Source organism: Garra rufa, chromosome 17 (assembly GCF_049309525.1).
Source record: "Garra rufa chromosome 17, GarRuf1.0, whole genome shotgun sequence".
In the NCBI taxonomy this organism is placed as follows: domain Eukaryota; kingdom Metazoa; phylum Chordata; class Actinopteri; order Cypriniformes; family Cyprinidae; genus Garra; species Garra rufa.
Window position 1 is genome coordinate 25,671,848 of NC_133377.1, and position 24,903 is coordinate 25,696,750.

Below are 24,903 nucleotides of genomic sequence, written 5' to 3' on the forward strand. Positions count from 1 at the left end.
TCTTTAAAGTTACACACAGATTTTTCATACTTTTCCCGTAAAGTGATGGGGCCTATCTACTCACCATGTTGCTGTTAAATATTTTCTGATCATAAATGTAGGGGTGTAGTTAAAATCATTCTCAGCCAAATGACTAAAACATACACTGTTTCGGTAGTGACTTTATTTACATAAAGTTTCATAATTTACAAAGAAAACGTAATTTTTTCACAAGTTGAAATTTAGGTGTTAGGGTTTGGGCCACCCAACTACCAATTGAAAGTACTTACTAAATGATGATTTTATATATATTAAGCTTAATGATATTTTAAATATTATTGTGGTTTTCATTAGATAATAAAAGATAATCTCTCTCTCTCTTTCGGCTCGCTCTCTTTTTTTTTTTTTTTATCAGGGGTCACCACAGCGGAGTGATCAAATAGTAAACATCTAAGATTTGAATACTTAAATGCTTTTTAAATGTGCTTTTTGCTTTTGGGACAGCAGTTTGGATCAATTCTGTAGAATGGCCTACAGAATTTTAAGTGCAAACACGACAGTCGATCTCATTGATCAAGACAGTCACCCGTCAAGAAATGTTCAGACTTTATAGATTAAGTTCAGAGTCCAGAAATATTATTGATTTGTCTGATCTTGACAAACAGTAATGCTACCCAAGTCTTATTTTTGTGAAAGATTTTTGCATTTCCATTTGAAAAAGCCTAACACTACTTGTGAGTCAAGCTTTGAGGTTAAGATAATGGACTAGTGATGGGTGTAGAGATTATGTATCACATTCAGAGCAAAACCTAATTGTCAAATTTTTAAATAGAGATTGCAATATGCTGCTGTTGATTTTCCACATTGATTTTACATCCCATGATGTCACACAGTGAATAACAGATTCCAGACGCTGTGATTGTGTTGATGTGTTTACAGGACTTGCGGTATGCGGCCCATCCACTCTCACGCTGGCTGAGTGCTGAAAACTTAATGTGGGCCGCTCTGCGGCTCCCACTACAGCTCCTGCCATGGGGAATACCGCCACCAAGTTTCGTAAAGCACTTATCAGTGGAGACGAAGGCCTGGCTTGCCAGCTTTATGAGAGCAACCCCCAATTTAAAGAAGCTCTGGAACCCAACGCATCTTACGGGGAGCCCTATCAACACAACACACCCCTGCATTATGCCTCACGCCATGCCATGACTCGCCTCATCAGGTAGGAATCTGTGAATGATTGTGCACTGAAATACAAGCACTAGCCTCTACTGGTTGAGTTGTGATTGTTCACCTTAAAGGGATAGTTTTCCCAAAAATGGAAATTCTGTTATTAATTACTCACCCTCGTGTCGTTCCAAACCGTAAGACCTTTGTTCATCTTCAGAACACAAACGAAGATATTTCTGATGAAATCTGAGAGCTTTCTGACTCTCCATAGACAGCAAAGGGTCCTTCCATGATCAAGGCCCAGAAAGGTGTAAAGTACATTGGCGAAGTAGTCCATGTGACATCAGTGGTTTAACCATACTTTTTGAAGCTATGAGAATACTTTTTGTGCACTACAAAAACAAAAATAGCAGAGGGTGACTCGGTGGAGAAGAATTGTTGAATAAAGTCGTTATTTTAGGGGTTTTTTGGCGCACAAAAAGTATTCTTGTAGCTACATAAAATTACAGTTGAACCACTGATGTCACATGGACTATTTTGTCGATATTCTTGGTACCTTTCTGGGCCTTGAAGGTGGAAGGACCCTTGATGTCTATGGAGAGTCAGAAAGCTCATGGATTTCATCAAAAATATCTTCATTTGTGTTCTGAAGATGAACAAAAGTCTTATGGGTTTGAAACGACATGAGGGTGAGTAATTAATGACAGAATTTATATTTTTGGGTGAACTATCCAAATAAAATTCAACGCCAGAGTGAGTTTGACACCATTTAAAGCAAAATAAAGAACTGTTATTATTCAAATTGATGTTATTATTAGTTCATAGCACATTTCACTAATAATGTATAATTAGTTAATAAAATAAATAAATAATTTTATTTATGATTATGTGAAGCTGAGTAAATGACAAAATAGATTAAAAATGTATAAAAGTAGTCTTTATACACTATGCTAGTAAGAGTTTTTTTTAAAGAAATTATTATTCAGCAAGTTAAATTGGTTAAAAGTGTCAGTAAAATACAACAGTTTTGCTGTATTTTTGATCAAATAAATACAGCCTTAGTGAGCATAACTTAAAAAAACATTAAAAAAATCTTACTGACCCCAATCCTTTGAATAGTAGTAAATGTGTGAACACATTTAAAGATTTAGTTCACCCCAGAATGAAAATTCTGTCATTAAATATGCACCCTTATGTCGTTCCAAACCCGTAAGACTTTCAGTCATCTTCAGAACACAAATTAAGATATTTTTGATGAAATCCGAGAGCTTTCTGACCCTGCATAGACAGCAACACAACTACCACGTTTTTTTTTCGTAGTCCATGTGGTACTGTCGTGAACACAAGTCTGATTTTGTGAATAAAGTCGCTTTTGTTTTCTTTGCACACAAAAAGTATTCTCGTAGCTTCAGAAAATTAAGGTTGAACCACTGATTTTATTGATGTCCTTACTACCTTTCTGGGCCTTGAATGTGTCAGTTGCTTTGCTGTCTATGCAGGGTCAGAAAGCTCTTAAATTTCATCACAAATATCTTAATTTGTGTTCAAAAGATGATCAAAGGTCTTGCAGGTTTGGTATGACATGAGGGTAAGGAATCAATGACCAAATTTACATTTTTGTGTGAATTATCCCTTTAATATTAATATGTAGCCTAACAAAGAGGGAGAAGACTGTTAGACTTATATTGATGTAATGAGTGAACCCAAACAGCACAGCAGAATTTGTAGAGATTTGTTGCTTCAGGGAGAACAAAAAACACTGAATAACCTTCCAATGTTGGCCCCTAACAGACAAGACCTAAAGCAAATATGCACGGAATGGGAAGCTTATGTGGAGCCTGTGGCGTTTTTGTGCGATGCAAGGTTATTTTTACATGGTTGTTGAATTCCATTGCTTGGTATTTGAGTCAAGACCACTTGGAGCCATGAAGCCATCTCTGACTTAGTGTAGTTAATGCACCCCTCTGAGAAAATGGTTGGTAATTAGCATCTAGGACAGCTAGCTACTAAGAACTCTCAGTTCCTCCTCTTTCCTTTTCACTTTACTCTTTTCATTTTACAGCTCATTGGAGCACACTACTAGTAACCTAATAATAATTTGACAGCCTGATTGTTTCTCCTTTTGACACATCAGATTTATTGGAATAGACAGTTGATCTGTAGTGTGGCAGATCTTTACCTTTGACCATGATTTCTAGCCCACTTTGCAGGTTATTCTGGTGTACTTTGACAGGAAAAGAGCATCTAATCAACAAGTGACCTACAAGTAAAGTGTTATCCTATGCTATTTATATGCAGGTTTACAGATCATACCACAAAATTAGGCTTGGAAAAAAAAAATTTGCTCTGCATTCCGCACAAACGGTTGTACTGCACAGATGGCTGTTTCCAGGCAGACTTTGCCTCAAAGTTGCTTAAAGCAGCCAATCACATTAGAACTTGCAAGGTCAAAACAATGCTATTCTACAACTTAGTCACAAAGGTGTTGACTAAACTACAAACATCCTGGCTAGAACCACCACCCAAGCTGTAACGACCAGTTTGAAGTGGTTATGATTTTAAAAGCTTATAGCAGAGTTCTGTATTTTTAACTGGACTACTGATTCACTTTTTGGCTGCTACTGATTCTTGGAAAAAGAGCCTGCCAGTCTAGACTACACCCAGAATTTTTGAGGCCAAATGTGGCCAAATGCCACATACTTTGGCGTTTGGCCCAATGTATGTTTACACTTTGCGTGATCTTGTTTTTATAATGATCACACTTTCATTAGCTAGCATACAGCAGAACAAAGCACGAGATGTTTGTCACTTGCTGGTCTAGACATTATCCTTGGAAGCTGGTGTCATTCCAGCTTAAATGCTTGGATTTGCATTTCAAGATGTGGTTTTTCATTCTTTCACTAAGGTTCTATTGTTACATCTCACTAGATTTAACAGTCACATAGCTAACAGGTGTCCGTGTCAATTTCTTGGTAGTTCAACCAGTCTTTCTGGCCTCCCAGGTGCAGTTGCAGTTGGAGAGCATGGTTAGGGGAATGCAGGGAGTTAAAGCTGTTGTTTTCAGTTGCATCAACTAATAAACTCCCATTGCCAGATTCACATCACAGACTTCCCAGAACAACTCGCTGAGTCATTTCCACTAAAAGGCATTAAAGCCTGCTGAATGCAATCACTAAATTCACTCTTAAAGCTTATAAGGTTGTACATTTCCCTAAGTCTATTCTATGGTGTACTTCAAACCTGTTATCAATTACTTTGAAGCTCCTGCAATTAATTGCCTGAAAATTATATTAGTCCTCCTAATTACCTCCAGGCATGGAGACACTGAGGGCTCTAGTTGTATTAAACAGTGTTGTGACATTTCATTGTTCAATATTGTTATGATCCTAATGCACTAATATGTTATGGAATTTCGAAATGATAAATTCCGCCACCAGCTCTCCTTTATTGCTCCAAGCAATATCTCTGGGAGGAAGACGAAGGTAATCTTTAAATAGTGCCTGTGGTGTTTTATAGAGGCATATAAAATCAATATATATTATAGTTCTGGTCTTGGATGCTGATTGGGCAGTACAACATGGCGTAATCCACAAAGCGTTAAAGAGTTCTCCCAGAATTAAAATTCTGTCATTAATTACTTACATGTCATCATGTCATTTCAAACCTATTCACCTCTTCAGAACACAAATTAGGATATTTTTGATGAAATCAGAGTGCTTTCTGACCCTGCATAGACAGCAACGCAACTACCATGTTCAAGGCCACAGAAGAGAAGAAATTGTTGAATAAAGTTGTTCTTTTTTTTTTCTTCTGCACAAAAAGTATGTTCATAGCGTGACATGGACTATTTTAATGATGTCCTTACTACCTTTTTGGGCCTTGATTGTGGTAGTTGCATTGCTGTCTATGCAGGTTCAGAACGCTTTCGGATTTTATCAAAAAACTCTTTGATTGTTTTTCAAAGGTGAATGATGGTCTTAGAGGTTTGGAATGCATGAGGTTGAGTAATGCATGATAGAACTTTGATTTTTGTGTAAACTATCCCTATGTACTTCTGATTCCTTAGGTAAAAGTGCAGTAAATGGTAAAAATGTTTTCATATTTTTGTTACAAACCAGTGTGTTTATGATTACGATAGTAAAAAAAAATATATAAATAAATTAATCACAGATTTTAAAATTAAGAAAATAAAAATGAATTCTGGAAATATTAATGAATTTAAATTTTAAATAAAATAGTTTTTTTTTTAAATAGTTTTTCAGGCCTGAAAAAGTCTTGAGAACTAATAAAATCTTAAATTCAGAACTTCTAATTCTAACTTCTTTTCTAATTAAGATAATCTATTTTAACGAGATCAAGGACTGCAAACTTGGCTTATAAACTATAGTGATGTCTGATTTTTATATGATTTGTTCTTTTTATGCAGTTTTTTTTAGTGATAATTGATTAATGACAAAATTTTCATTTTGGGGTGGAGTCACTTTTTAAAGTTATCTATAAAGTTATCTATAAGCTAGTGTGCAAAATTCACATTTACAAGATATAAGCATTCAAAACTTAGTCTCTCATTTCCATCAATATTGATCAACGATTTTGATGACATCACCCTGCACTTCAGCTTCTCGTCAAGCTTTCTGTCCAATCAAATGCTGTCTAGAATCCGAAGCGTCCCGGGCCCTATGCTATAAATAGATGCTGAAGCTGCGGTTGAAATCGGTCACTTGTTCACAGAATTAGTATTTTCTGAAGCAGATTGCATGACACATTTCATGCTTTGTCATGCAATCCGCTGCAGAGCGCACACAGGTCCAGAAACACAATACCATGGAGCGGATCATATGCGCAAATCGGCGCAGGCCATAAATTGCATCAGATCCGTTTGAATTCTACACAAAATGGTAGGTTTTATTGCGATATGGATGAGATTGTGGCTATCATACGTTGTCAAATGCGGCTTTACCAAGCTCAACAGCTCTGGCCCAAGCGTGACATAAACAAAACACTATTGGCTATTTAAAAAAGAGGGCTGGGCTGCTTGATATGTTGTGCCCTCTCTTGCTGTTTCAGTTGAAATTATATCAACACATACAATAATGCAGCGTGTTTCAAAGCACTTCAGTGGTCCTTTAAATGTAATTCTGATTACAGTTTGTACTTACTCTACTTCCTTTCCTGCAGGTATTTCATTTTCTCCAAAGATGGCAACCCCAACAAGTGCAACATTCACAATGAGACTGCGTTGCACCTGCTGTGCATGGGCCCGCAGATCCTGCTGAGCGAGGGGGCGCTGCAGCCGCGGATCAGCCGCCCCCAGGAGGATGAACAGAAACGGGCTGAGTGCCTCCAGATGATCCTGCAGTGGACCGGAGCCAAGCTGGATCAGGGCGAGTATGAGAGAGCCAATGTCAACGCCACCGACAACAAAAAGAGCACCTGCTTGCACTACGCCGCGGCGGCTGGCATGAAGAACTGTGTTGAGGTAACAAGATTGTTATTTTCTTACGTGGTTCAGGCCTCCAAGTTTTCAATTGATTTTAATGCAAAGCCTCAGTTCAGTTTTAGTTCTGTTAAACTCTTTAGCATGTGGCCAAATTCCATGACCATAGTCTAGGATACTCTAGGATAGTAAGCCACTAGTTAAGGGTTTTGTGTTTTACAGTTGTTAGTGAAGAACAATGCAGATTTGTTTGTGGAGAACGAGGACCGGGAGACGCCGTGTGACTGTGCGGAGAAACAGCATCACAAGGAGCTGGCGCTCAGTCTGGAGTCTCAGATGGTTTTCTCTCAGGATGCTGGAGCTCAGGAGATAGAAGCGGAGTATGCCGCCCTTGACCGACGAGAGGTAAGGCTGTGTTAAAAACTGTGATTTCTGAGTTAAGATATTGTAGCATTTCGTTTTTTTATACACTAGTAAGTTGAGGATCAGTAAAATTATATATACAGTGAGGTCAATAAGTATTTGATCACCCTGTGATTTTGCAAGTTCTCTTAGAAATCATGGAGGGGTCTACAATTTTCAGCATAGGTGCATTTCCACTGTGAGAGACAGAATCTAAAAATAAAAATCCAGAAATCACATTGTATGATTTTTTTAACAATTTATTTGTGAATTACTGTGTCAAATAAGTATTTGATCACTTGAGTCAAAAAATGTTAATATTTGGTACAGAAGCCTTTGTTAACAATTACAGAGGTCAAACGGTTCCTGTAGTTCTTCACCAGGTTTGTACACACTGCAGGAGGGATTTTGGCCCACTCCTCCATTCAGATCTTCTCTAGATCTGTCAGGTTCTGGGGCTGTCGCTGAGCAACACGGAGTTTCAGCTCACTCCAAAGATTTTTTGTTGAATTTAGGTCTGGAGACTGGCTAGGCCACTTCAGAACCTTGAGATACTTCTTACGGAGCCACTCTTTGGTTTTCCTGGCTGTGTGCTTTGGGTCATTGTCATGTTGGAAGACCCAGCCACGACCCATCTTTAATGCTCGACTGAGGGAAGGAGGTTTTTGCCCAATATGTCACAATACATGGCCCCGTTCATCCTCTCCTTAATACAGTGCAGTCGTCCTGTCCCCTGTGCAGAAAAACACCCCCAGAGCATGATGCTTCCAGCCCCATGCTTCACTGTAGGTATGGTATTATTGGGATGATTCTCATCATTCTTCTTCCTCCAAACACGGCAAATGGAGTTAAGACCAAAAAGTTCTACTTTGGTCTCATCTGACCACAGGACTTTCTCCCATGACTCCTCTGGATCATCCAGATGGTCCCTGGCAAACTTTGGATGGGCCTGGACATGGGCTGACTTAAGCAGGGGAACCTTCCGTGCTATGCAAGATTTTAAACCATGACGTCTTAGTGTATTACTGATAGTAGCCTTGGAAATGATGGTCCCAGCTCTCTTCACGGCTTTGACCAGCTCCTCCCGTGTAGTTCTGGGCTGATTCTTCTCCATTCTTAGCATCATATCATTGATGCCCCACGAGGAGAGATCTTCCGTGGTGCCCCAGTCCGAGGGACATTGACAGTCATCATTAGCCTCTTCCATTTTTTTTTCTTTTTTTTTTCTTTATTGACAGTAAACATAACAAAAGACAATATAATTTATAAACAACAAACAAACAAACAAACCAAATGACAAACAAATGGACATACATGCAATGTGTTGAATAACAATACTCCCCCATCTTCCAATACATGTAAGAAAGAGTTATTATAAATAAGTAATAATAATAACAGTAGTAGTAATGGTAATAATATATTATATAAATCCAGCATGTATCCATTGCTAGTTTTTTCCATTTGAATATATGTAAAGTTCAAAGTATAATTAGATTTTTTTTCCCCCTTCTTTCCTCTCTTCTCTTTTTCCTTTCTTCTTCCCTCTCTTTCTTCTTTTTTTTCTTCCCCCCTCTCCCCTCCCTTTTCCTTTTTTTCTTTTCTTTTTTCCCTTCCCTTCCTTTCTTCCTTCCCCTTCCTCTTTCCTTTGTTTCCTCTGTTACATTTTCTGACAATTGCTCCAACAGTTGTTCTTTTTTTCACCAAGCTGCTTGGCAATTGCCCCGTAGCCCTTTCCAGCTTTGTGAAGGTCTACAATTTTGTCTCTTGTGTCTTTTGACAGCTCTTTGGTTTTGCCCTTGTTGCTACTTAGGGCCTGTCCACACGGAGACGCGTTTCTCTGTATACGTATACATTTTTTATCGTATTGGCGTTTCGTCCACACGGATCCGGCGTTTTAGGAGACTGAAACCGCTATTTTTTGAAACCGGGTCCCAAAGTGGATAAATCTGAAAACGACACCCTCGCGGTTTCGTGTGTACAGCCAATCCGTATATTTTGTGAAACGATGATGTCATCACATCACGTGTTGGCTGCGTCACACGTAACAGCAACAACAATATTGGCGGACTACTTGATTGTGTTCGTGTTGCTACTAAGCCTACTAGCTTTATTACAGCTAAATCTATTGCTTCTATGCAACTGTTATGAGCAACAAGTGATAATGTTCGCATCTTCGTCTTCTTCTTAGTTCGTATACAGCGCGCAAGGTTATGCGCATGCTCAAAGTCTTCTTCTCTGTGTATAGTGTATCTCTATTGCAGAATTACAGCACCCCATACTGGTCTGGCATATATACTACACCGTTTTCAGTGGTTTCGTGTTTACGGAACTTTTTTTAGAACGAGGGAAAAAAAATGATCGGATGGGGAACGCACCGGCTTCGTGTGGACGGAGCCTGATTGTGGGGTGCACAGGTGTCTTTATGACAGCTAACGACCTCAAACAGGTGCTACTAATTTAAAATCATTAGCAGAGTGTAGCTGGACTATTTAAAAGCAAAACTTGCAAAATCACAGGGTGATCAAATACTTATTGACCTCACTGTATGTATATATATTTTATTTAAAAGAAAGAAATGAACACTTTTATTCAGCAAGGATGCATTAAATTGGTCCAAAGTGACAGGAACAGTTGTTCTTTTGAACTTTCTTCTAATCAAAGATTCCTGAAGTAACTGAATTATGGTTTCCTCAAAAGTATTATCATCAACTGTTTGTAATCTTTCAAAAGAAATGTTCTAGGTTCTTACCAACCCCAAACCTTTGGATGGTACGTCGTATATGTAACATTTCATATATATTTATTTTATACAATTTTATATATAAAATATATACTGTAATTATTTTTATAATATATGTTAATATATAAATAGTATATCTTCCCGTGCAAGGTTTTCTCATCAAATATTGATTAATGCAATTATTTGCAGTTTAGCAATAACTTATCTTAATAATAAACTTAATAAACCTAAATTTATTGTTCCATTTGTTCCATTTGTTAGTAAATTTACAGCCCAATATACAGTCAAACCAAAAACTTTTCAGACTCCAGATATAAACTGATATTTTTTACTAGTGGGTGCAGGACACTATAGTAAATTTATGTAAGTAAGGATAGCAAAATAAAGTAAACAGTGACCCAAAATTATACCCAAAAATTCTTTATACAGTGGACTACCAGTAAAATTGATAAAAATCTGGGACCAAAAATTATTTAGACAGTTTGACCTGACTATGTTTTGCTTAATTGTTCTTTCTTAAATTGCTAATGAAACCTATTTACACCACATACTGAACAAAATTAATCATTGCTTGGTAATTGGTCCACAAAGTATTGATAGTTGTGTCAATATTGTCATACAAACAGTTGTCTGAGTTTTTGGTTGATTGTAACCCATTACATACGTTTCTATCAAAGTTATTTGACATTATCAAGATGAATTTGTTCTGACAATTTAATTCTCAGTTCTTGTCACATTTTGTACCATTTTTAAACTATAGTGAATAAACTCTGATAATGTGAGAAATGTTGAAGGTGTCTGAATAAATTTTGATTTGACTGTATAATATAGGCAGAAGTTTGCAGCCTTGCAAACAGAGAAACTAACGTTCACGTTGTGCATGCAAGTACACCGTTATTTCATTAGTCATAGCAGTGTGCTGTGCGCTAAGGAAGTGAGCTCAAGATAAATCATAACTTGGTAATGTACTGTCAAAGGATAGGGCACCAGTTGAAGAAGGATAGACCCAACTGCCAGCAGCAGACTCATGATTGCTTCGTTTTGCTGTTGCAGACAGGCTGAGCAATATTGAAGTTTAAAAGGAAAAGCTTTATTGGTTACCTTTCCATCACTTCTCTTACACCCTCTTTGCTTTACACTTTTCATCTTTATCCCTCCCTCTCCCAAACCTGTCATTCTCTCTTCTTTTTCTCTCCAGCCACATGAGGGATTGAAACTGCAAGACCTGCGTCGGTTGAAAGACATGTTGATAGTGGAGACGGCGGATATGCTGCAGGCTCCTCTCTTCACGGCAGAGGCCCTACTGCGAGCTCACGGTATGAATTTACTACTTTTGAAGTCGAATAATTCTCTGCCATTGATATGACTAGGTTGATATGCAACATTTTTTTTTACAGTAATTCAAGGATAGCTGGGTAAAATCTTTAAGATTTTGTGAACACAAATAAAACGCCTCTGACTTACTGTGCTCATAGTATTTTGTGAAGCACTTCTGAGTACATGCTATGTGTACTCAATGAACCACCTGATGCTTCTACCATAGTTTTGCTGCAGTACGTATTTTTGTTAGAGGATTAGATATGAAAAGGTAATATATTGCAGAGGGCTGTCACTGTGCCAGATGATCCATTTGATCAATTAAACAAATATGCCAAATTTGGCCAATATCCAAGAGCCTTCATTCTTCAAGATATTACAAGCAAAAGGGTTTGGCTTGTCTTCATTACTGGGCAAACTAGAACATTCCATGCTTAATCTTTACTGAAGTATTTGGCACCAATATCACATTCAATATTTAAAGAGATGATCGGTGGTTTCATATTTTTTTGATAGAATTCTCTTAGAATGTTATATAGCGGGCAACTGCTGTGTATCCTAAACAGGCTATATGGAACCATGTTCCAGATCCAAGCAATTTGTCTGTGCACACTTACACTACCAGTCAAAAGATTTTGAACAGTAAGGTTTTTAATGTTTTTCAGCGTCACATGATCCTTTAGAAATCATTCTAATATGCTATTTTGTTGTTCAAGAAACATTTTTGTTATTATTATTATCATCATCAATATTTAAAATAGTTGAGTACATTTTTTCAGGATTCTTTGATGAATAGAAAGATTCAAAGATTTATTAAGCATTTATCTGAAATAAAAAGCTTTTGTAACATTTTACATGTTTTACACATTTTACATTTGACATTTTATGCTAATTCAAAAGCTTGGAGTCGGTATAATCTTTTTGGGGGAAAGAAATTATAGAAATTAATACTTTTATTTAGCAGGGATGCTTCAAATTGATCAAAAGTGATGAAAAAGACATTTATAATGCTACAAAAGATTTCTATTTCAGATCAATGCTGTTCTTCTGAACTTTCTATTCATTAAAGAAACCTGAAAAAAATTCTACTCAGCTGTCAAATGTTTTTTGAGCATCAAATGAGAATATTAGAATGATATTTGAAGGATCATGTGAATGGGGTAATGATGCTAAAAATTCAGCTTTGAAATCACAGAAATAAATTAAACTTTAAAATATATTCAAATAGGAAACAGTTATTTTAGATGTTTTTAGTTTTTGCTGTTCTTTGGTTCAAATAAATGCAGGCTTGATGAGCAGTAGAGACATGAAAAACATTAAAAACTTTTGAATCGTAGTGTATTTTGAAAGACTGACTCAGTAAAACAATTTTTATTAAAACTACTTAAAAATTGTGTTGACAATGAGGGCCTTAAAGTAAAAAATGTTGAGGAACATATTAATGTCAGTAAGTTTAGGATTTAAGTTCACTTCTGAATTAAAATGTCTTGATAATTTACTCACTCCCATGTCATCCAAGATGTTTTGAGGAAAACATTCCAGGATTTTTCCTCCATATAGTGGACTTTAATGGGAGTCAGCAGGTTGAGGGTCCAAACTGCAGTTTCAGTGTAGCTTCAAAGGGCTGTACATGATTCCAGCCGAGGAATAAGGGTCTTATCTAGCGAAACGATCAGTCATTTTCTAAAAAAGTACTTTTTAACCAGAAATGCACTAGCTCGACTTTACTCATTACATAGTCACGTTGGAAAGGTCATGCGTGATGTAGGCGGAAGTACTGACCCAGTGTTTACAAAGCAAAAAGTGCAAAGAAAGTCCAATGCCCTTTACCAAAAAAGTTAAAACAACGATGTCAGGTAATGTTTGAAATTAAAAGAGAAAGTGAGATGTTTTTCATCCTACCCTACCTTTTTGAACCGGAGTACACAGATGAAGAACTAACCATGTGTGACCTTTCCAACTTGATTTATTTATTTATTTATTTATTTATTAGAAAATGACAGATCGTTTTGCTAGATAAGACCCTTATTCCTTGCCTAGAATCTGTAGAGCTCTTTGAAGCTGCATTGAAACTGCAATTTGCACTCTGATCCCTATTGAGGTCCATTATATAGAGAAAATCCTGGAATGATTTTCTCGAAAACCTTAATTTCTTTTTGACTGAAGAAAGAAAAACATGAACATCTTGGATAATGTGGGGGTGAGTAAACTATCAGGAAATTTTTTTCAGAGGTGAACTAATCCTTTAAACCTCGTTTTATCGCTGAACAGACTGGGACAGGGAAAAGCTTCTTGAAGACTGGATGTCTAATGCGGAGGACTGCTGCCAGCGCTCAGGTGTTCAGATGCCAACTCCCCCACCGAGTGGCTACAATGCTTGGGACACTCTGCCTTCACCTAGAACTCCGAGAACAACTCGCTCATCTGTCACCTCCCCTGATGAGATCAGCCTGTCTCCTACTGATGGCCTTGCCCTGGTTAGATTAATTTCCATGCATGACGTTACAATCCACATTCTTTATTATTCATGCTGAAAAGAATATTGACACAGTCTGTTCAATGTTTCTTATGTCAATGTAGTGTGGGATTTGCATGTGCAGCATATCTGTGTTTGAGGACCCTGTGGATATGTCATGTGGGCATGAGTTCTGCAGGGCATGCTGGGAAGGGTAAGGAATTGAATATAAGTTCTGTTTAATGCACAAGATATAAGATATTTCTTAAAGGTATAGTTCATCCAAAAATGACAATTATGTCATTATTTGCTCACTCTAATTTCGTTCCAAGTCCATTTTTGGAACAAAATTAAGATATTTTTGATTAAATCTGAGAGCTTTCTGAAGTCAATAGTTATATATGCTTTAGATATACAGTTAAAGTCAAAAGTTTACATACACCTTGCAGAATCTGCAAAATGTTCATTATTTTACCAAATTAAAAGGGATCATACAAAATGCAAGTTATTTTTTTATTTAGTACTGACCTGAATAAGACACAGTAGTCAACATTCGAAGTGGATCAAAAAAGTTAATCAAAGTTGACCTAAGATAAGAACGGGTATTCTTTTTGGTTTTAGGACAAATTTGAAGAAAGGTTTTGATCCACTTCGAATGTTGACTACTGTATTCCACATAGAAGACGTTCACATGTAGTCCACAAGAGAAAATAATAGTTGAATTTACAAAAATGACCCATTTCAAAAGTTTACATGATTCTTTATACTGTGTTGTTATCTGAATGATCCACAGCTGTTTTTTTTTTTGTTTGTTTAGTGATAGTTTCTTCATGAGTCCCTTGTTTGTCCTGAACAGTTAAACCGCCCGCTGTTCTTCAGAAAAATTCTTCAGGTCCCACAAATTCTTTGGAATGTCAGCATTTTGTGTATTTGAACCCTTTCCAACAATGACTGTATGATTTTGAGATCCATCTTTTCACACTGTGAATCAGGAATATCTTCTTTTGCTTCCTAAGGGCAATACTATATGATATTTAGGCAAAACAAGAAAAATGTACACATCTTCAGTTGTTTTAAAAGTTTACACCCCTGGCTCTTAATGCATAGTTTTTCCTTCTGGAGAATCAGTGAGCATTTGAACCTTCTGTAATAGTTGCGTATGAGTCCCTCAGTTGTCTTCAGTGTGAAAAGATGGATCTCAAAATCATACAGTCATTGTTGGAAAGGGTTTAAATACACAAAAATGCTGAAACGCCAAAGAATTTGCAGCAGGCAGTTTAACTGTTCAGGACAAACAAGAGACTCATAAACAACTATCACTAAACAAAAAAAAAAAATACACACACAGCTGTGGATCATTCAGGTAACTACACAGTATTAAGTATCAAGGTCATTTTTATAAATTCAACTATTTTTTTCTCTTGTGAACTATATGTAAGTGTCTTTTATATGAAATATCTTATTCAGGTCAGCACTAAATAAAAAATAAGATGTATTTTGTATAATCCCTTTTATTTTGGTAAAATAATTAACATTTTGCAGATTCTGCAAGGTGTATGTAAGCGTGTACCTCAACTGTATTTTTTTACCATTTCTTGTATGATTATAGCATTTGCAGTGATTCATGTGATGAATAGTTCTTTCCTTTAAAAGAAAAACATTCTTTTTTTAATTGCTTTAAAACTTATATTGTTTTTTGACAGTTTTAAAATCCTGTGGATAAGATGAATAGGAAAATCCATCTCCTACTGAAAAAAAACTATATTGCATGTTGTTTATGATCCATGTATTCACAGTCTTTAAACAATGTTTGTCTGGATGTCAGGTTTTTGAATCTGAAGATCCAAGAAGGGGAAGCACATAACATCTTTTGCCCTGCATACGACTGCTTCCAGCTGGTTCCTGTGGAGGTCATTGAAAGCGTTGTCTCTAGAGAGATGGATAAGCGTTACCTGCAGTTTGACATTAAGGTACAAATGCAGCTCACAAAGCACCAGAATCCATTTCAAAGCTGCCATTTTATTTTTCTTATCGTCGACGGTCTGACGTTGGCTGTGAATCAAAATGCTGACAGCATCCTGCTGTGGGTTGAGTTTATGCCAGTGTTTGTTCGAGCAAAAAAAAGCTTTTGTAAACACATGCTCAGAAGTCAAATGTTTGATTGTAGGGTAAATATCACAACGATTTGATTTGGATGATTTACAGATTACAATTGGTTTTGGGTAATACGTCATCCAAAATAAAAGGGTACGTTTCAACACATTTCTTCTCCATCACCAGGCTTTTGTGGATAATAATCCAGCCATTCGCTGGTGCCCCATAGCCAGATGTGAAAGAGCTGTACGACTGACGCGACCAGGCCCTGGAGCCTCTGACCCTCTGAGCTTTCCTTTGCTCAAAGCTCCTGCTGTAGACTGTGGCAAAGGCCATCTCTTTTGCTGGTACGTTAACCAGCTGTTTCCTTTATTTAGACTCGCAGAAAAAATGTGCAGAGCTGTTTCTTGTTTTTTTTAAATGATACAGATTAGTACCCAAAAATCAAAAGGATTGCTAAAAAATAAAGATAAAAATTAGATTTCTTTTAATGTTTTGACCCAATTTTAGTTTTGAAATTCCTATTATTCTTTGTTGGTAAAGTGGATTCTCAATAGTGTAATACGATAATTTTATTACCGTAAAATGCAGTAAAACATTTACAAACAAAATAATAAAAAAAGAAATACTTAAAGTAAATTTGATGGGAATGAGAGCTTTTGGGGGTTTATCTTAAAGGGATAGTTCACCCAAAAATGAAAATTCTGTCATTAATGCACTCATGCGGTTTCAAACCCGTAAGACATCAGAACAGTTCATCTTCAGAAAACAAATTTTATATTTTTGAAGATATCCAAGAGCTTTCTGATCCTGCGTAGACAGCAAGTTCCAAGTTTAAGATCCAGAAAGTTACCAAGAACATCAACAGAATAGTCCATGTTACATCAGTGGTTCAACTGTAATTTTATGAAGCTACGAGAATACTTTTTGTGTCACTGATGTCAACTTTTTTAACGACGTCCTCCTTACTACTTTTCTGTGCCTTGACCATGGTAGGACCTTTGCTGTCTATGGAGGGTCAGAAAGGTTTTGGATTTAATCAAAAATATCTTAATTTGTGTTCTGAGGATGAACAAAGGTCTTACGGGTTTGGAACAACATGAGAGTGAGTAATCAATGAAAGAATTTTCATTTTTGAGTGAACTAACCCTTTAATGTTAATCCTGGACAATGCCATCAGAGCACTATTCATGTTTCTCTCTTGGGTTTCTTCTCAGGGAGTGTCTTGGTGATGCTCATGAACCTTGTGACTGTGAGACATGGAAGATGTGGCTGCAGAAAGTGTCTGAAATGAAGCCTGAAGAATGTAGGAGCTCCAGACTTCTCAGTCTGCACCTTAACTTAACTTGCACCTTTACTAATGGATGTACCTTTTATTTAATGGATGTTCAAGATGTATAACCTGCTGCTGTAGGTTTTAAGATTGAGCTTCTCTCTGTGTCTGAACAGTGGCTGGTGTGAGTGAAGCTTATGAAGATGCTGCCAACTGCCTGTGGCTACTCACCAACTCCAAACCTTGTGCCAACTGCAAATCCCCCATCCAGAAAAATGAAGGCTGTAATCACATGCAGTGCGCGAAGGTCAGTAGAGAAAGGCGTACGTTGGACAAAAACATTCACAGTCATTTGAATGTCAGACCTCCAAATTGTGACTGTCTGAGGATTATCAGCTGATACATTGTGGACTAATAAGGTCAGATGTCGGACAATTTATTCTGTCAGTGGCTCCTGGAACAAAAAATCAGGGACATTTGTTTTTAAAGGGATAGTTCACCCCCCCCCCCCCAAAAAAAAATTACCCCATGATTTACTCACCATTAAATCATCCTAGGTGTATATGACTTTCTTCTTTTAGACGAATACAATCTGAGTTATATTATAAATGTCCTGGCTCTTACAAGTTTTATAATGGCAGTGAATGGCTGTTGAGATTTTGAAGTCCAATAAAGTGCGTCCATCATCATAAAAAGTGCTCCACACAGCTCCATGGGGATAATAAAGGCCTCCTGAAGTGAATCGATGCATTTGTGTAAAAAAATTATCCAAATTTATAACGATAAACCGTAATCTCTAGCATCCGCTAACTGTTTTATGAGCATTTACGAGAGTGGCGCTCCAGCGAATGATGTGGCACGCAGGCGTAGCTTAATCTCTCGAGAATATGGTAGTCTTGTAAAAACTAGGTTTTGTTTACAGAGGCAAAGGGAGCAAAGTTCTCTTTGTTTAGCAAAGGAAAACTAGTCTCCTCTTGGTTTATATCGAAATCCTCTGACATTTTTCTTTAAAAAAATCCATGCTTTGTACTTCTAATTCATGACTGGTGTTTTGTTTTGCTCTCTCTTCTGTGCTTCCGCATTTGTCACTGCATTCGCCTTCATCCTGCGTCATCCTGCGGGTTCCTCATGAACCCGTGTATTAGTAGAAATTAGAGATTACGGTTTATGAAGTTTTAAATATGGATATTTTCATTACACAAACGCATCGATTTGCTTCAGGGGGCCTTTATTAACCTCCTGAAGCTGTGTGGAGCGCATTTTATGATGAACGGATGCACTTTTTTGGACTTAAAAAAATCAACACCCATCCACTGCCATTATAAGAGTCGGAGGAGCCAGGATATTTTTTTTATATAATTCCAATTATATTCATCTGAAAGAATAAAGTTATACATGTAGGATGGCTTGAGGGTGAGTAAATCATACGGTAATTTTAATTTATGGGTGAACTATCCCTTTAACTATATAAAAACACAGCTTGGCTCTATTAATGTTAAAAACAGCAGTTGAATCAATGAACTGAAAGGAAATAAAGTTTAATGAATGTTTGACATTTTACTTGCCGTTTTGTGATATTTAGTACAACAGCATAATACCGATTGCGGTATTGTTTTAAAACAATATTTCACTACAATTTCTCAACTAATGTTGACCAGCTATTTTATTTAAAAGAAATTATATTATTATAATAAATATCAGCACTTTTAGAAAACTGCTTGTCCAATAGAAATTCAAATGAAATTTTGCCAATTATCAAATTTGTCAATTTTGCTATTTTTAGAGCATTTTAATTCAAAACTAAAGCAAACTTGAACAGAGTAAATAGATTTAACTGATGTTTTTTATACTTAAAAAAAACTTACTCCTGTCATAATGTGCTTGTCCACATAAGCATTTACATATTTTTTTGTCCTTTAATGTACAATGTAATGTATTATAGGACAAATAGTATGTACATGTCGCTATTATAAAATCTCTTGCAGATATCATGAGTGTGTTTGCATGTGTTTGACCCTGACACAAGATGTTTGTGTGATGCAAAACGGCCCTTTGACGTCAGAGGCAGGTGTTTGAACAAAGGCAGTGCGGAGGCTATAGCCTCACTGTTATTTTCTTAATGAAGGCTTAACTAAGGCTTTGAGTGACAGGCGCAGGGCAGGGGGAAGGGGAAGCTATTCACACCACCAGCACGTGGAGGAAAAGCAACGTCACACTCACAAAAACAAATGCTGAATGCTCAGTCGTGTCTGGACGGTTATTTATATTGTGAAATATAAAGGGTTTCGTTATACGTGGTCCGTAGCCGTACGCTCCTTTTGTTGATTAGAAACATGCATCCTGATTGGAATTACATGCTGGTTTATATTATTGATAAAAAGGAAAGGAAGACAGTTGGAATGTATGAGAGCAGTTGGGATTGATTGTAGTTCAAAACAATTTCTAATCAACTTAGTGCTGGTATAAGTATTTGATGAGTTCTGTTTTGCTCTTCTGGATCTGGATCTCTTTGCAGTGCAAGTATGATTTCTGCTGGATTTGTCTTGAGGAATGGAAGAAACACAGCTCCTCTACTGGAGGATACTATCGCTGCACTCGCTATGAGGTCATCCAACAGGTGGAGGAGCAGTCCAAGGAGATGACTGTGGAGGTAATCACGCCTAAAATGAGTTTACACACATGGCAGCCATTCAAAGAATGCATTTATTCAGCTCTTTTGTGATTTGTTTGTGCACAGCTGTGCATGGTGCTAGTGAATAAAAGACTCAACACTAAACATTTACTTTCCAGGCTCGTATTTCTCATGTGTAAAAAGTAACAAAACAGGTTCTGTGCTTTTGTTCCAAGTTTATATGTGGTTATGATCTTAAATTTACATCCTGAAGTTATTCTTGCTGTATTTTTTGTGTCCTCGCAGGCAGAAAAAAAGCACAAGAGTTTTCAGGAACTTGACCGTTTTATGCATTACTACACACGAAATAAGAATCATGAACACAGTTACCAGGTACAAGTTTTTATTTAATGAATGTCTTTAAAGGGATCATCGGATGCAAAATTCACTTTTAAATGTTGATTGAACATAAATGTGTGTTGGCAGTGTGTGTGTACACAACACTCTATAATGATAAAAATCCACCCAGTGGTATTTTTTTAATCCCTATAAATAATATCCCCTTTTTCAAATCAAGCCATTCTCAGCGTCTTGGCTGTGTGATGTCACACAGACCAAGGCCACTCCCACGATAGTTGATTGACATGGCTGTCTTACCAAAGACTTGCCCTGAGTGAGCTATGAACAGTCCAACCGCCATTGTCTCTATGCCGGAACAGGGATGTAGACAAGAATGGCTCCTAAGCGATGGAGGTGTTTTGTTATTGGATGTAAAAATGATCACAGCAGTCATCATTTACTCCCGACATCTGAGACACTGAAGATGCAGAGCATTAACATTACTTTCGTTTTTGAAGGGAATACGCCCTCCCATCTACCTAAATGCGTCTATGTTCGCGCAAATCATTCATGATCTTGTTTCACCTACAGAAGAAGCGAGTATAAGGATTTTTTATAAATCTTTGCAAATCGCCTTTCCTTATAATTTCACGGCTAAATGTAACTAAAGTGAACAGGATGGCTTGTCACCCCTCAGAAGAGAGGGGCGGGGTGAACAGAGCTCATTAGCATTTAAAGAGCCATGCAACAAAATGGTTTGCTGTGAAAAGAGCTGATTTTGACAAGGTAAAAAGAGTCTGGTTTTACACTACCATTGAGAAATTTTAACCAAAGTATGTTATAGACTTTTCATTAAGACTCTAAAGAATCATATCACCTTGTGGAAAATGGGCATCCGATGACCCCTTTAAAACATTCCAGTTTTGTGATTGCCTCACTATTTGTTGACAATCACTTATCAAAGGTGCTTCTTTCCAATTAGTTAGAAGAACGACTCCTGAAAACAGCCAAAGAAAAGATGGAACAACTGAGCAAAGCTTTTATTGGAAGTGAGTAGAACATATCCAATGTACGTGCCTTTAGTTTTAAAGGGATAGTTCACCCCAAAATTGAAATATGTCATTATGTCATTAATTACTCAAGTCTTTCTAAACCCGTAAAACCTTTGTTCTTTGGAACACAAATTAGGATTTTTTTTTTTTTTTTTTTTTTTAAATTAGGATATTTTTAATGAAATCCAAGAGCTTTCTGATCCTGCGTAGACAGCAACACAACTGACACGTTCAAGGCCCAGAAAGGTAGTAAGGGCATCATTACAGTAATCCATGTAACATCAGCGGTTCAACCGTATATTATGAAGCTACGAGAATGTCTTTTTTGGGCAAAGAACACAAAAATGCAGACTTTATTCAAGAACTATAAAGTCTATATGGACTATTTTAATGATGTCCTTACTACTTTTCTGGGCCCTGAACATGGTAGTTGTGTTGCTGTCTATGCAGGGTCAGAAAGCTCTCGGATTTCATCAGAAATATCGTAATTTGTGTTTTGAAGATGAACAAAGGACGGGTTTGGAATGACCTGAGGGTGAATAATTAATAAAAGAATTTTCATTTTTGGGTGAACTATCCCTTTAAGTGCGATGTAGTATGTTCTTACAAACAGGTGTATGGTGTATTTTGAGCATGTAAAAATGTTAATGTATTTGTTTCTTCAAGGAGAAGGAGCCCCACCTGACACTACGTTCATTGAGGACGGTGTGCATGAACTTCTCAAGACCCGACGCATCCTTAAGTGCTCTTATCCATATAGTTTCTTCTTGGAGCCCAAAAGCACAAAGAAAGAAATATTTGAACTTATGCAGGTACTGAGATCGATATCTATTCACTCCTTAAGAGAACAATGCAGTGTGATTTGTTTCTGTCTAACCTTTCCTTGCACAAAATGCTGGTACGTTTTGTCTTTCTCCAACATACACAGACTGATTTAGAGATGGTCACTGAAGACCTTGCTCAGAAGGTAAACAGGCCTTACCTCCGCACCCCTCGCCATAAGATCATCAGTGCCACGTTTCTGGTGCAGCAGAAGAGACGGGAGTTCTTGGCCTCTGTGGCTCGAGGTGTCGCCCCAAATGATTCTCCCGAGGCTCCCCGTCGCAGGTAAATCCTTGTGCTGCCATTTACACCAATTTTTTAATCAGGTTATCACTTTGTTTAAATTTTTTGCTAGTGTACTAGTACAGTATACTAGTATACATTTTCAAAAACCTGCCAAAATATAAGCTCTGTGGTTTAACATTTGAAAGCCAAGTCTAGTCACCTTTATTTATATAGCACTATATACAATATAGAGTGTGTCAAGCATTTTTAGAGTGTTAAACAAGAAAATGGTAGTATTATAATACTAATATATTCATATGGTTAATGTCTACAAAAACATGCCATGGTGCCTTGTCCAAAATATATTATACTAGCAGAAATAAAACCCTACATCCACAGTACTTTTTTCCTCTTTTGCAGTTTTGCTGGTGGTACATGGGACTGGGAGTATCTGGGATTTGCCTCTCCTGAGGTATTACTGCATCACTGTTTCTGTGTTTACAACTGTTTCTGTGTTTTAACTAACCTCTGCTATTGCAAAGCTCGCACAGCCAGCTAGAGTTGTAGCTCACTAGACTGTTAATACCGTCTGACACTCTGGGATGTCCTTGTAATAATGTAAGAGAGTTGTGTGATGCTGTAAAGTACTAGCAGTCACTGAATCTCATTCTGTGTCCAAAGATGGTGAGGAATCACCCAGTACGGGGATCAAATGCACAGCGTGAGAGCAATTACAATGCAGGAGGCCAGCCGCAGGTACTGCTAAAGACAAAATAACAAAACGTTCTTCCAAATTTGGTGCAGCTTTAATTTTATAGTCATTCATATGCTGTTAGACTAAATGTAATCTGGTGTTTAGCTGTTAAGGCTGGTCATCTCCTGGAACATTCCAGATAAAGGACTATGCCGTTACTCAACTCAAATACTTAAATAAACCAGAATTCCTGTCCTGTGGTCAACTTCACCGTTCTTGAAATGTGGACACTGTTGTAGTTTGCTTTGTCATGCATTTAGTTTGCCTGTGTGAATGATCTGCATTCAGTCTAACAAGTGCAGAATTACTAGAATAGTAGCTTTTTAATGTTATTTTTTCATAAATATTTAATGCCTAAATGACCCCAATAAGGATTTAAACACTGAATCACACTTAAAAAATATGAATTCTGTTGCAACGGATAATTAGAGTACATATTGAACTAAGATGTGTCTGTAAACAAGCATTTTCTCAAAACTAACATTAGCATTCTAAACTGTTTTTATTTTTGTCAATGACTAATGATATAAGCAATGAAGGCAGGTTGTAAATTCATAAAAGCATCCTTGCCGAATAACCACCAGTATTGTTCATTGTATTCACCATGAACATGTTCTACTACATTTTAACTAAAGCTTAACGACAAGAAAATATCCAAATGCTTACATTAGTTAGGTTTTCTTTTAATTATAAAACAATCTTTTTGTGGAGTGTTTTGCTTGTTTGTGTGGTTTTTTTAAATGAAACTGATTAGACATTTAGTTATAAAATTCATTTTAAGTGTGAATTAAGTGTCCAAATGTAGTTGAAGTCAAAAGTTTACATACACCTTGCAGAATCTGCAAAATAAGAGGGATCATACAAAATGCATGTTATTTTTTTATTTAGTTCTGACCTGAATAAGATATTTCACATAAAAGACAAAATAGAAAATAATAGTTGAATTTAAAAAATGACCGTTAAAAGTTTATATACACTTATTTCTTAATACTGTGTTGTTACCTGAATGATCCACAGCTGTTTTTTTTTTTTTCATGGGTCCCTTGTTTGTCCTGAACAGTTAAACTGCCTGCAGTTCTTCAGAAAAATCCTTCAGGTCCCACAAATTCTTTGGGGTTTCAGGCTTTTTGTGTATTTGAACCTTTTCCAACAATGACTGTATGATATTGAGATCCATCTTTTCATACTGAGGACAACTGAAGGACTCAGGGTAAACTTTACTTATTATTTGTCTTCTGGGAAGCATGTAAGTATCTTTTGTTGCTTCTGAAGGCCAGTACTAAATGAAAAAAATATTTAGGCAAAGGTACACATCTTCATTCTGTTCAAAAGTTTTCATCCCTGGATCTTAATGCATCGTGTTTCCTTCTGAAGTATCAGTGAGCATTTGAACCTTCTGTAATAGTTGCATATGAGTCCCTCAGTTGTCCTCAGTGTGAAAAGATGGATCTCAATATCATACAGTCATTGTTGGAAAGGGTTCAAATACACAAAAATGCTGAAAAAACAGAATTTGTGGAACCTGAAACATTTTTCTGAAGAACGGAGGGCAGTTTAATGTTCAGGACAAACAAGGGACTCATGAACAACTATCACTAAACAAAGAAAAAAACACAGCTGTGGATCATTCAGGTAACAACACAGTATTAATAGAATCAAGTGTATGTAAACTTTTGAACGGGGTCATTTTTATAAATTCTATTTACTATTATTTTCCCTTGTGGTCTAGATGTAAACATCTTTTATGTGAAATATCTTATTCAGGTCAGTACAAAATAAAAAAAAATCATTTTCATCCCTCTTATTTTGGTAAAATAATTAACATTTTGCAGATTCTACAAGGTGTATGTAAACTTTTGACTTAAACTGTATGTTAAAGGGTCACTGTATTTTATTTTAATCCATATTAGTGGTTTGGATTAGAGATGCAGGCCACGGTTTTCAAATCGTTTTATGCACTCTTTTATTCACTCTTTATAATATTGAAGCCAATCAGTATTCTTCTGAGAGTCTGTCCATTTTTTTTAATGAATCTGTCCATTACTTAATTGTCCTTGAACACAAACCATGTATTTTTGTAATTAAACTGAGGTTGATGATTCCTGCAGGAATACTCAGAGTTCCAGTACAGACGGAGACACAGGCAGCGGCGTAGAGGAGACCTACTGAGACTGCACAGCCTCCGCAGTAACACTCCTGAACCGCATGACTCCAATGACAATTTAGGTACAGCTTC

The 24,903-nt window shown here is 36.8% G+C and overlaps 1 protein-coding gene across 2 annotated transcripts in view; it reads left to right on the forward strand.

Moving 5' to 3' along the window:
• ankib1a (ankyrin repeat and IBR domain containing 1a) overlaps positions 1-24,903 on the forward strand; it is a 37,289-nt gene that overhangs the window by 4,638 nt on the left and 7,748 nt on the right. Inside the window, exons 2-19 of one of the 2 annotated variants that reach the window (XM_073822021.1) lie at positions 919-1,198; positions 6,325-6,625; positions 6,806-6,988; positions 10,924-11,041; positions 13,314-13,519; positions 13,623-13,711; positions 15,323-15,467; positions 15,778-15,938; positions 16,809-16,897; positions 17,041-17,171; positions 19,380-19,514; positions 19,782-19,868; positions 20,797-20,863; positions 21,533-21,678; positions 21,795-21,973; positions 22,334-22,385; positions 22,595-22,669; positions 24,776-24,893. In XM_073822021.1, coding sequence (XP_073678122.1) covers positions 1,011-1,198; positions 6,325-6,625; positions 6,806-6,988; positions 10,924-11,041; positions 13,314-13,519; positions 13,623-13,711; positions 15,323-15,467; positions 15,778-15,938; positions 16,809-16,897; positions 17,041-17,171; positions 19,380-19,514; positions 19,782-19,868; positions 20,797-20,863; positions 21,533-21,678; positions 21,795-21,973; positions 22,334-22,385; positions 22,595-22,669; positions 24,776-24,893 — 2,470 coding nt within the window. In that variant the 5' untranslated portion in view covers positions 919-1,010. The remainder of the gene's footprint in view (positions 1-918; positions 1,199-6,324; positions 6,626-6,805; positions 6,989-10,923; positions 11,042-13,313; positions 13,520-13,622; positions 13,712-15,322; positions 15,468-15,777; positions 15,939-16,808; positions 16,898-17,040; positions 17,172-19,379; positions 19,515-19,781; positions 19,869-20,796; positions 20,864-21,532; positions 21,679-21,794; positions 21,974-22,333; positions 22,386-22,594; positions 22,670-24,775; positions 24,894-24,903) is intronic. The other variant, XM_073822022.1, reaches the window with a different exon arrangement.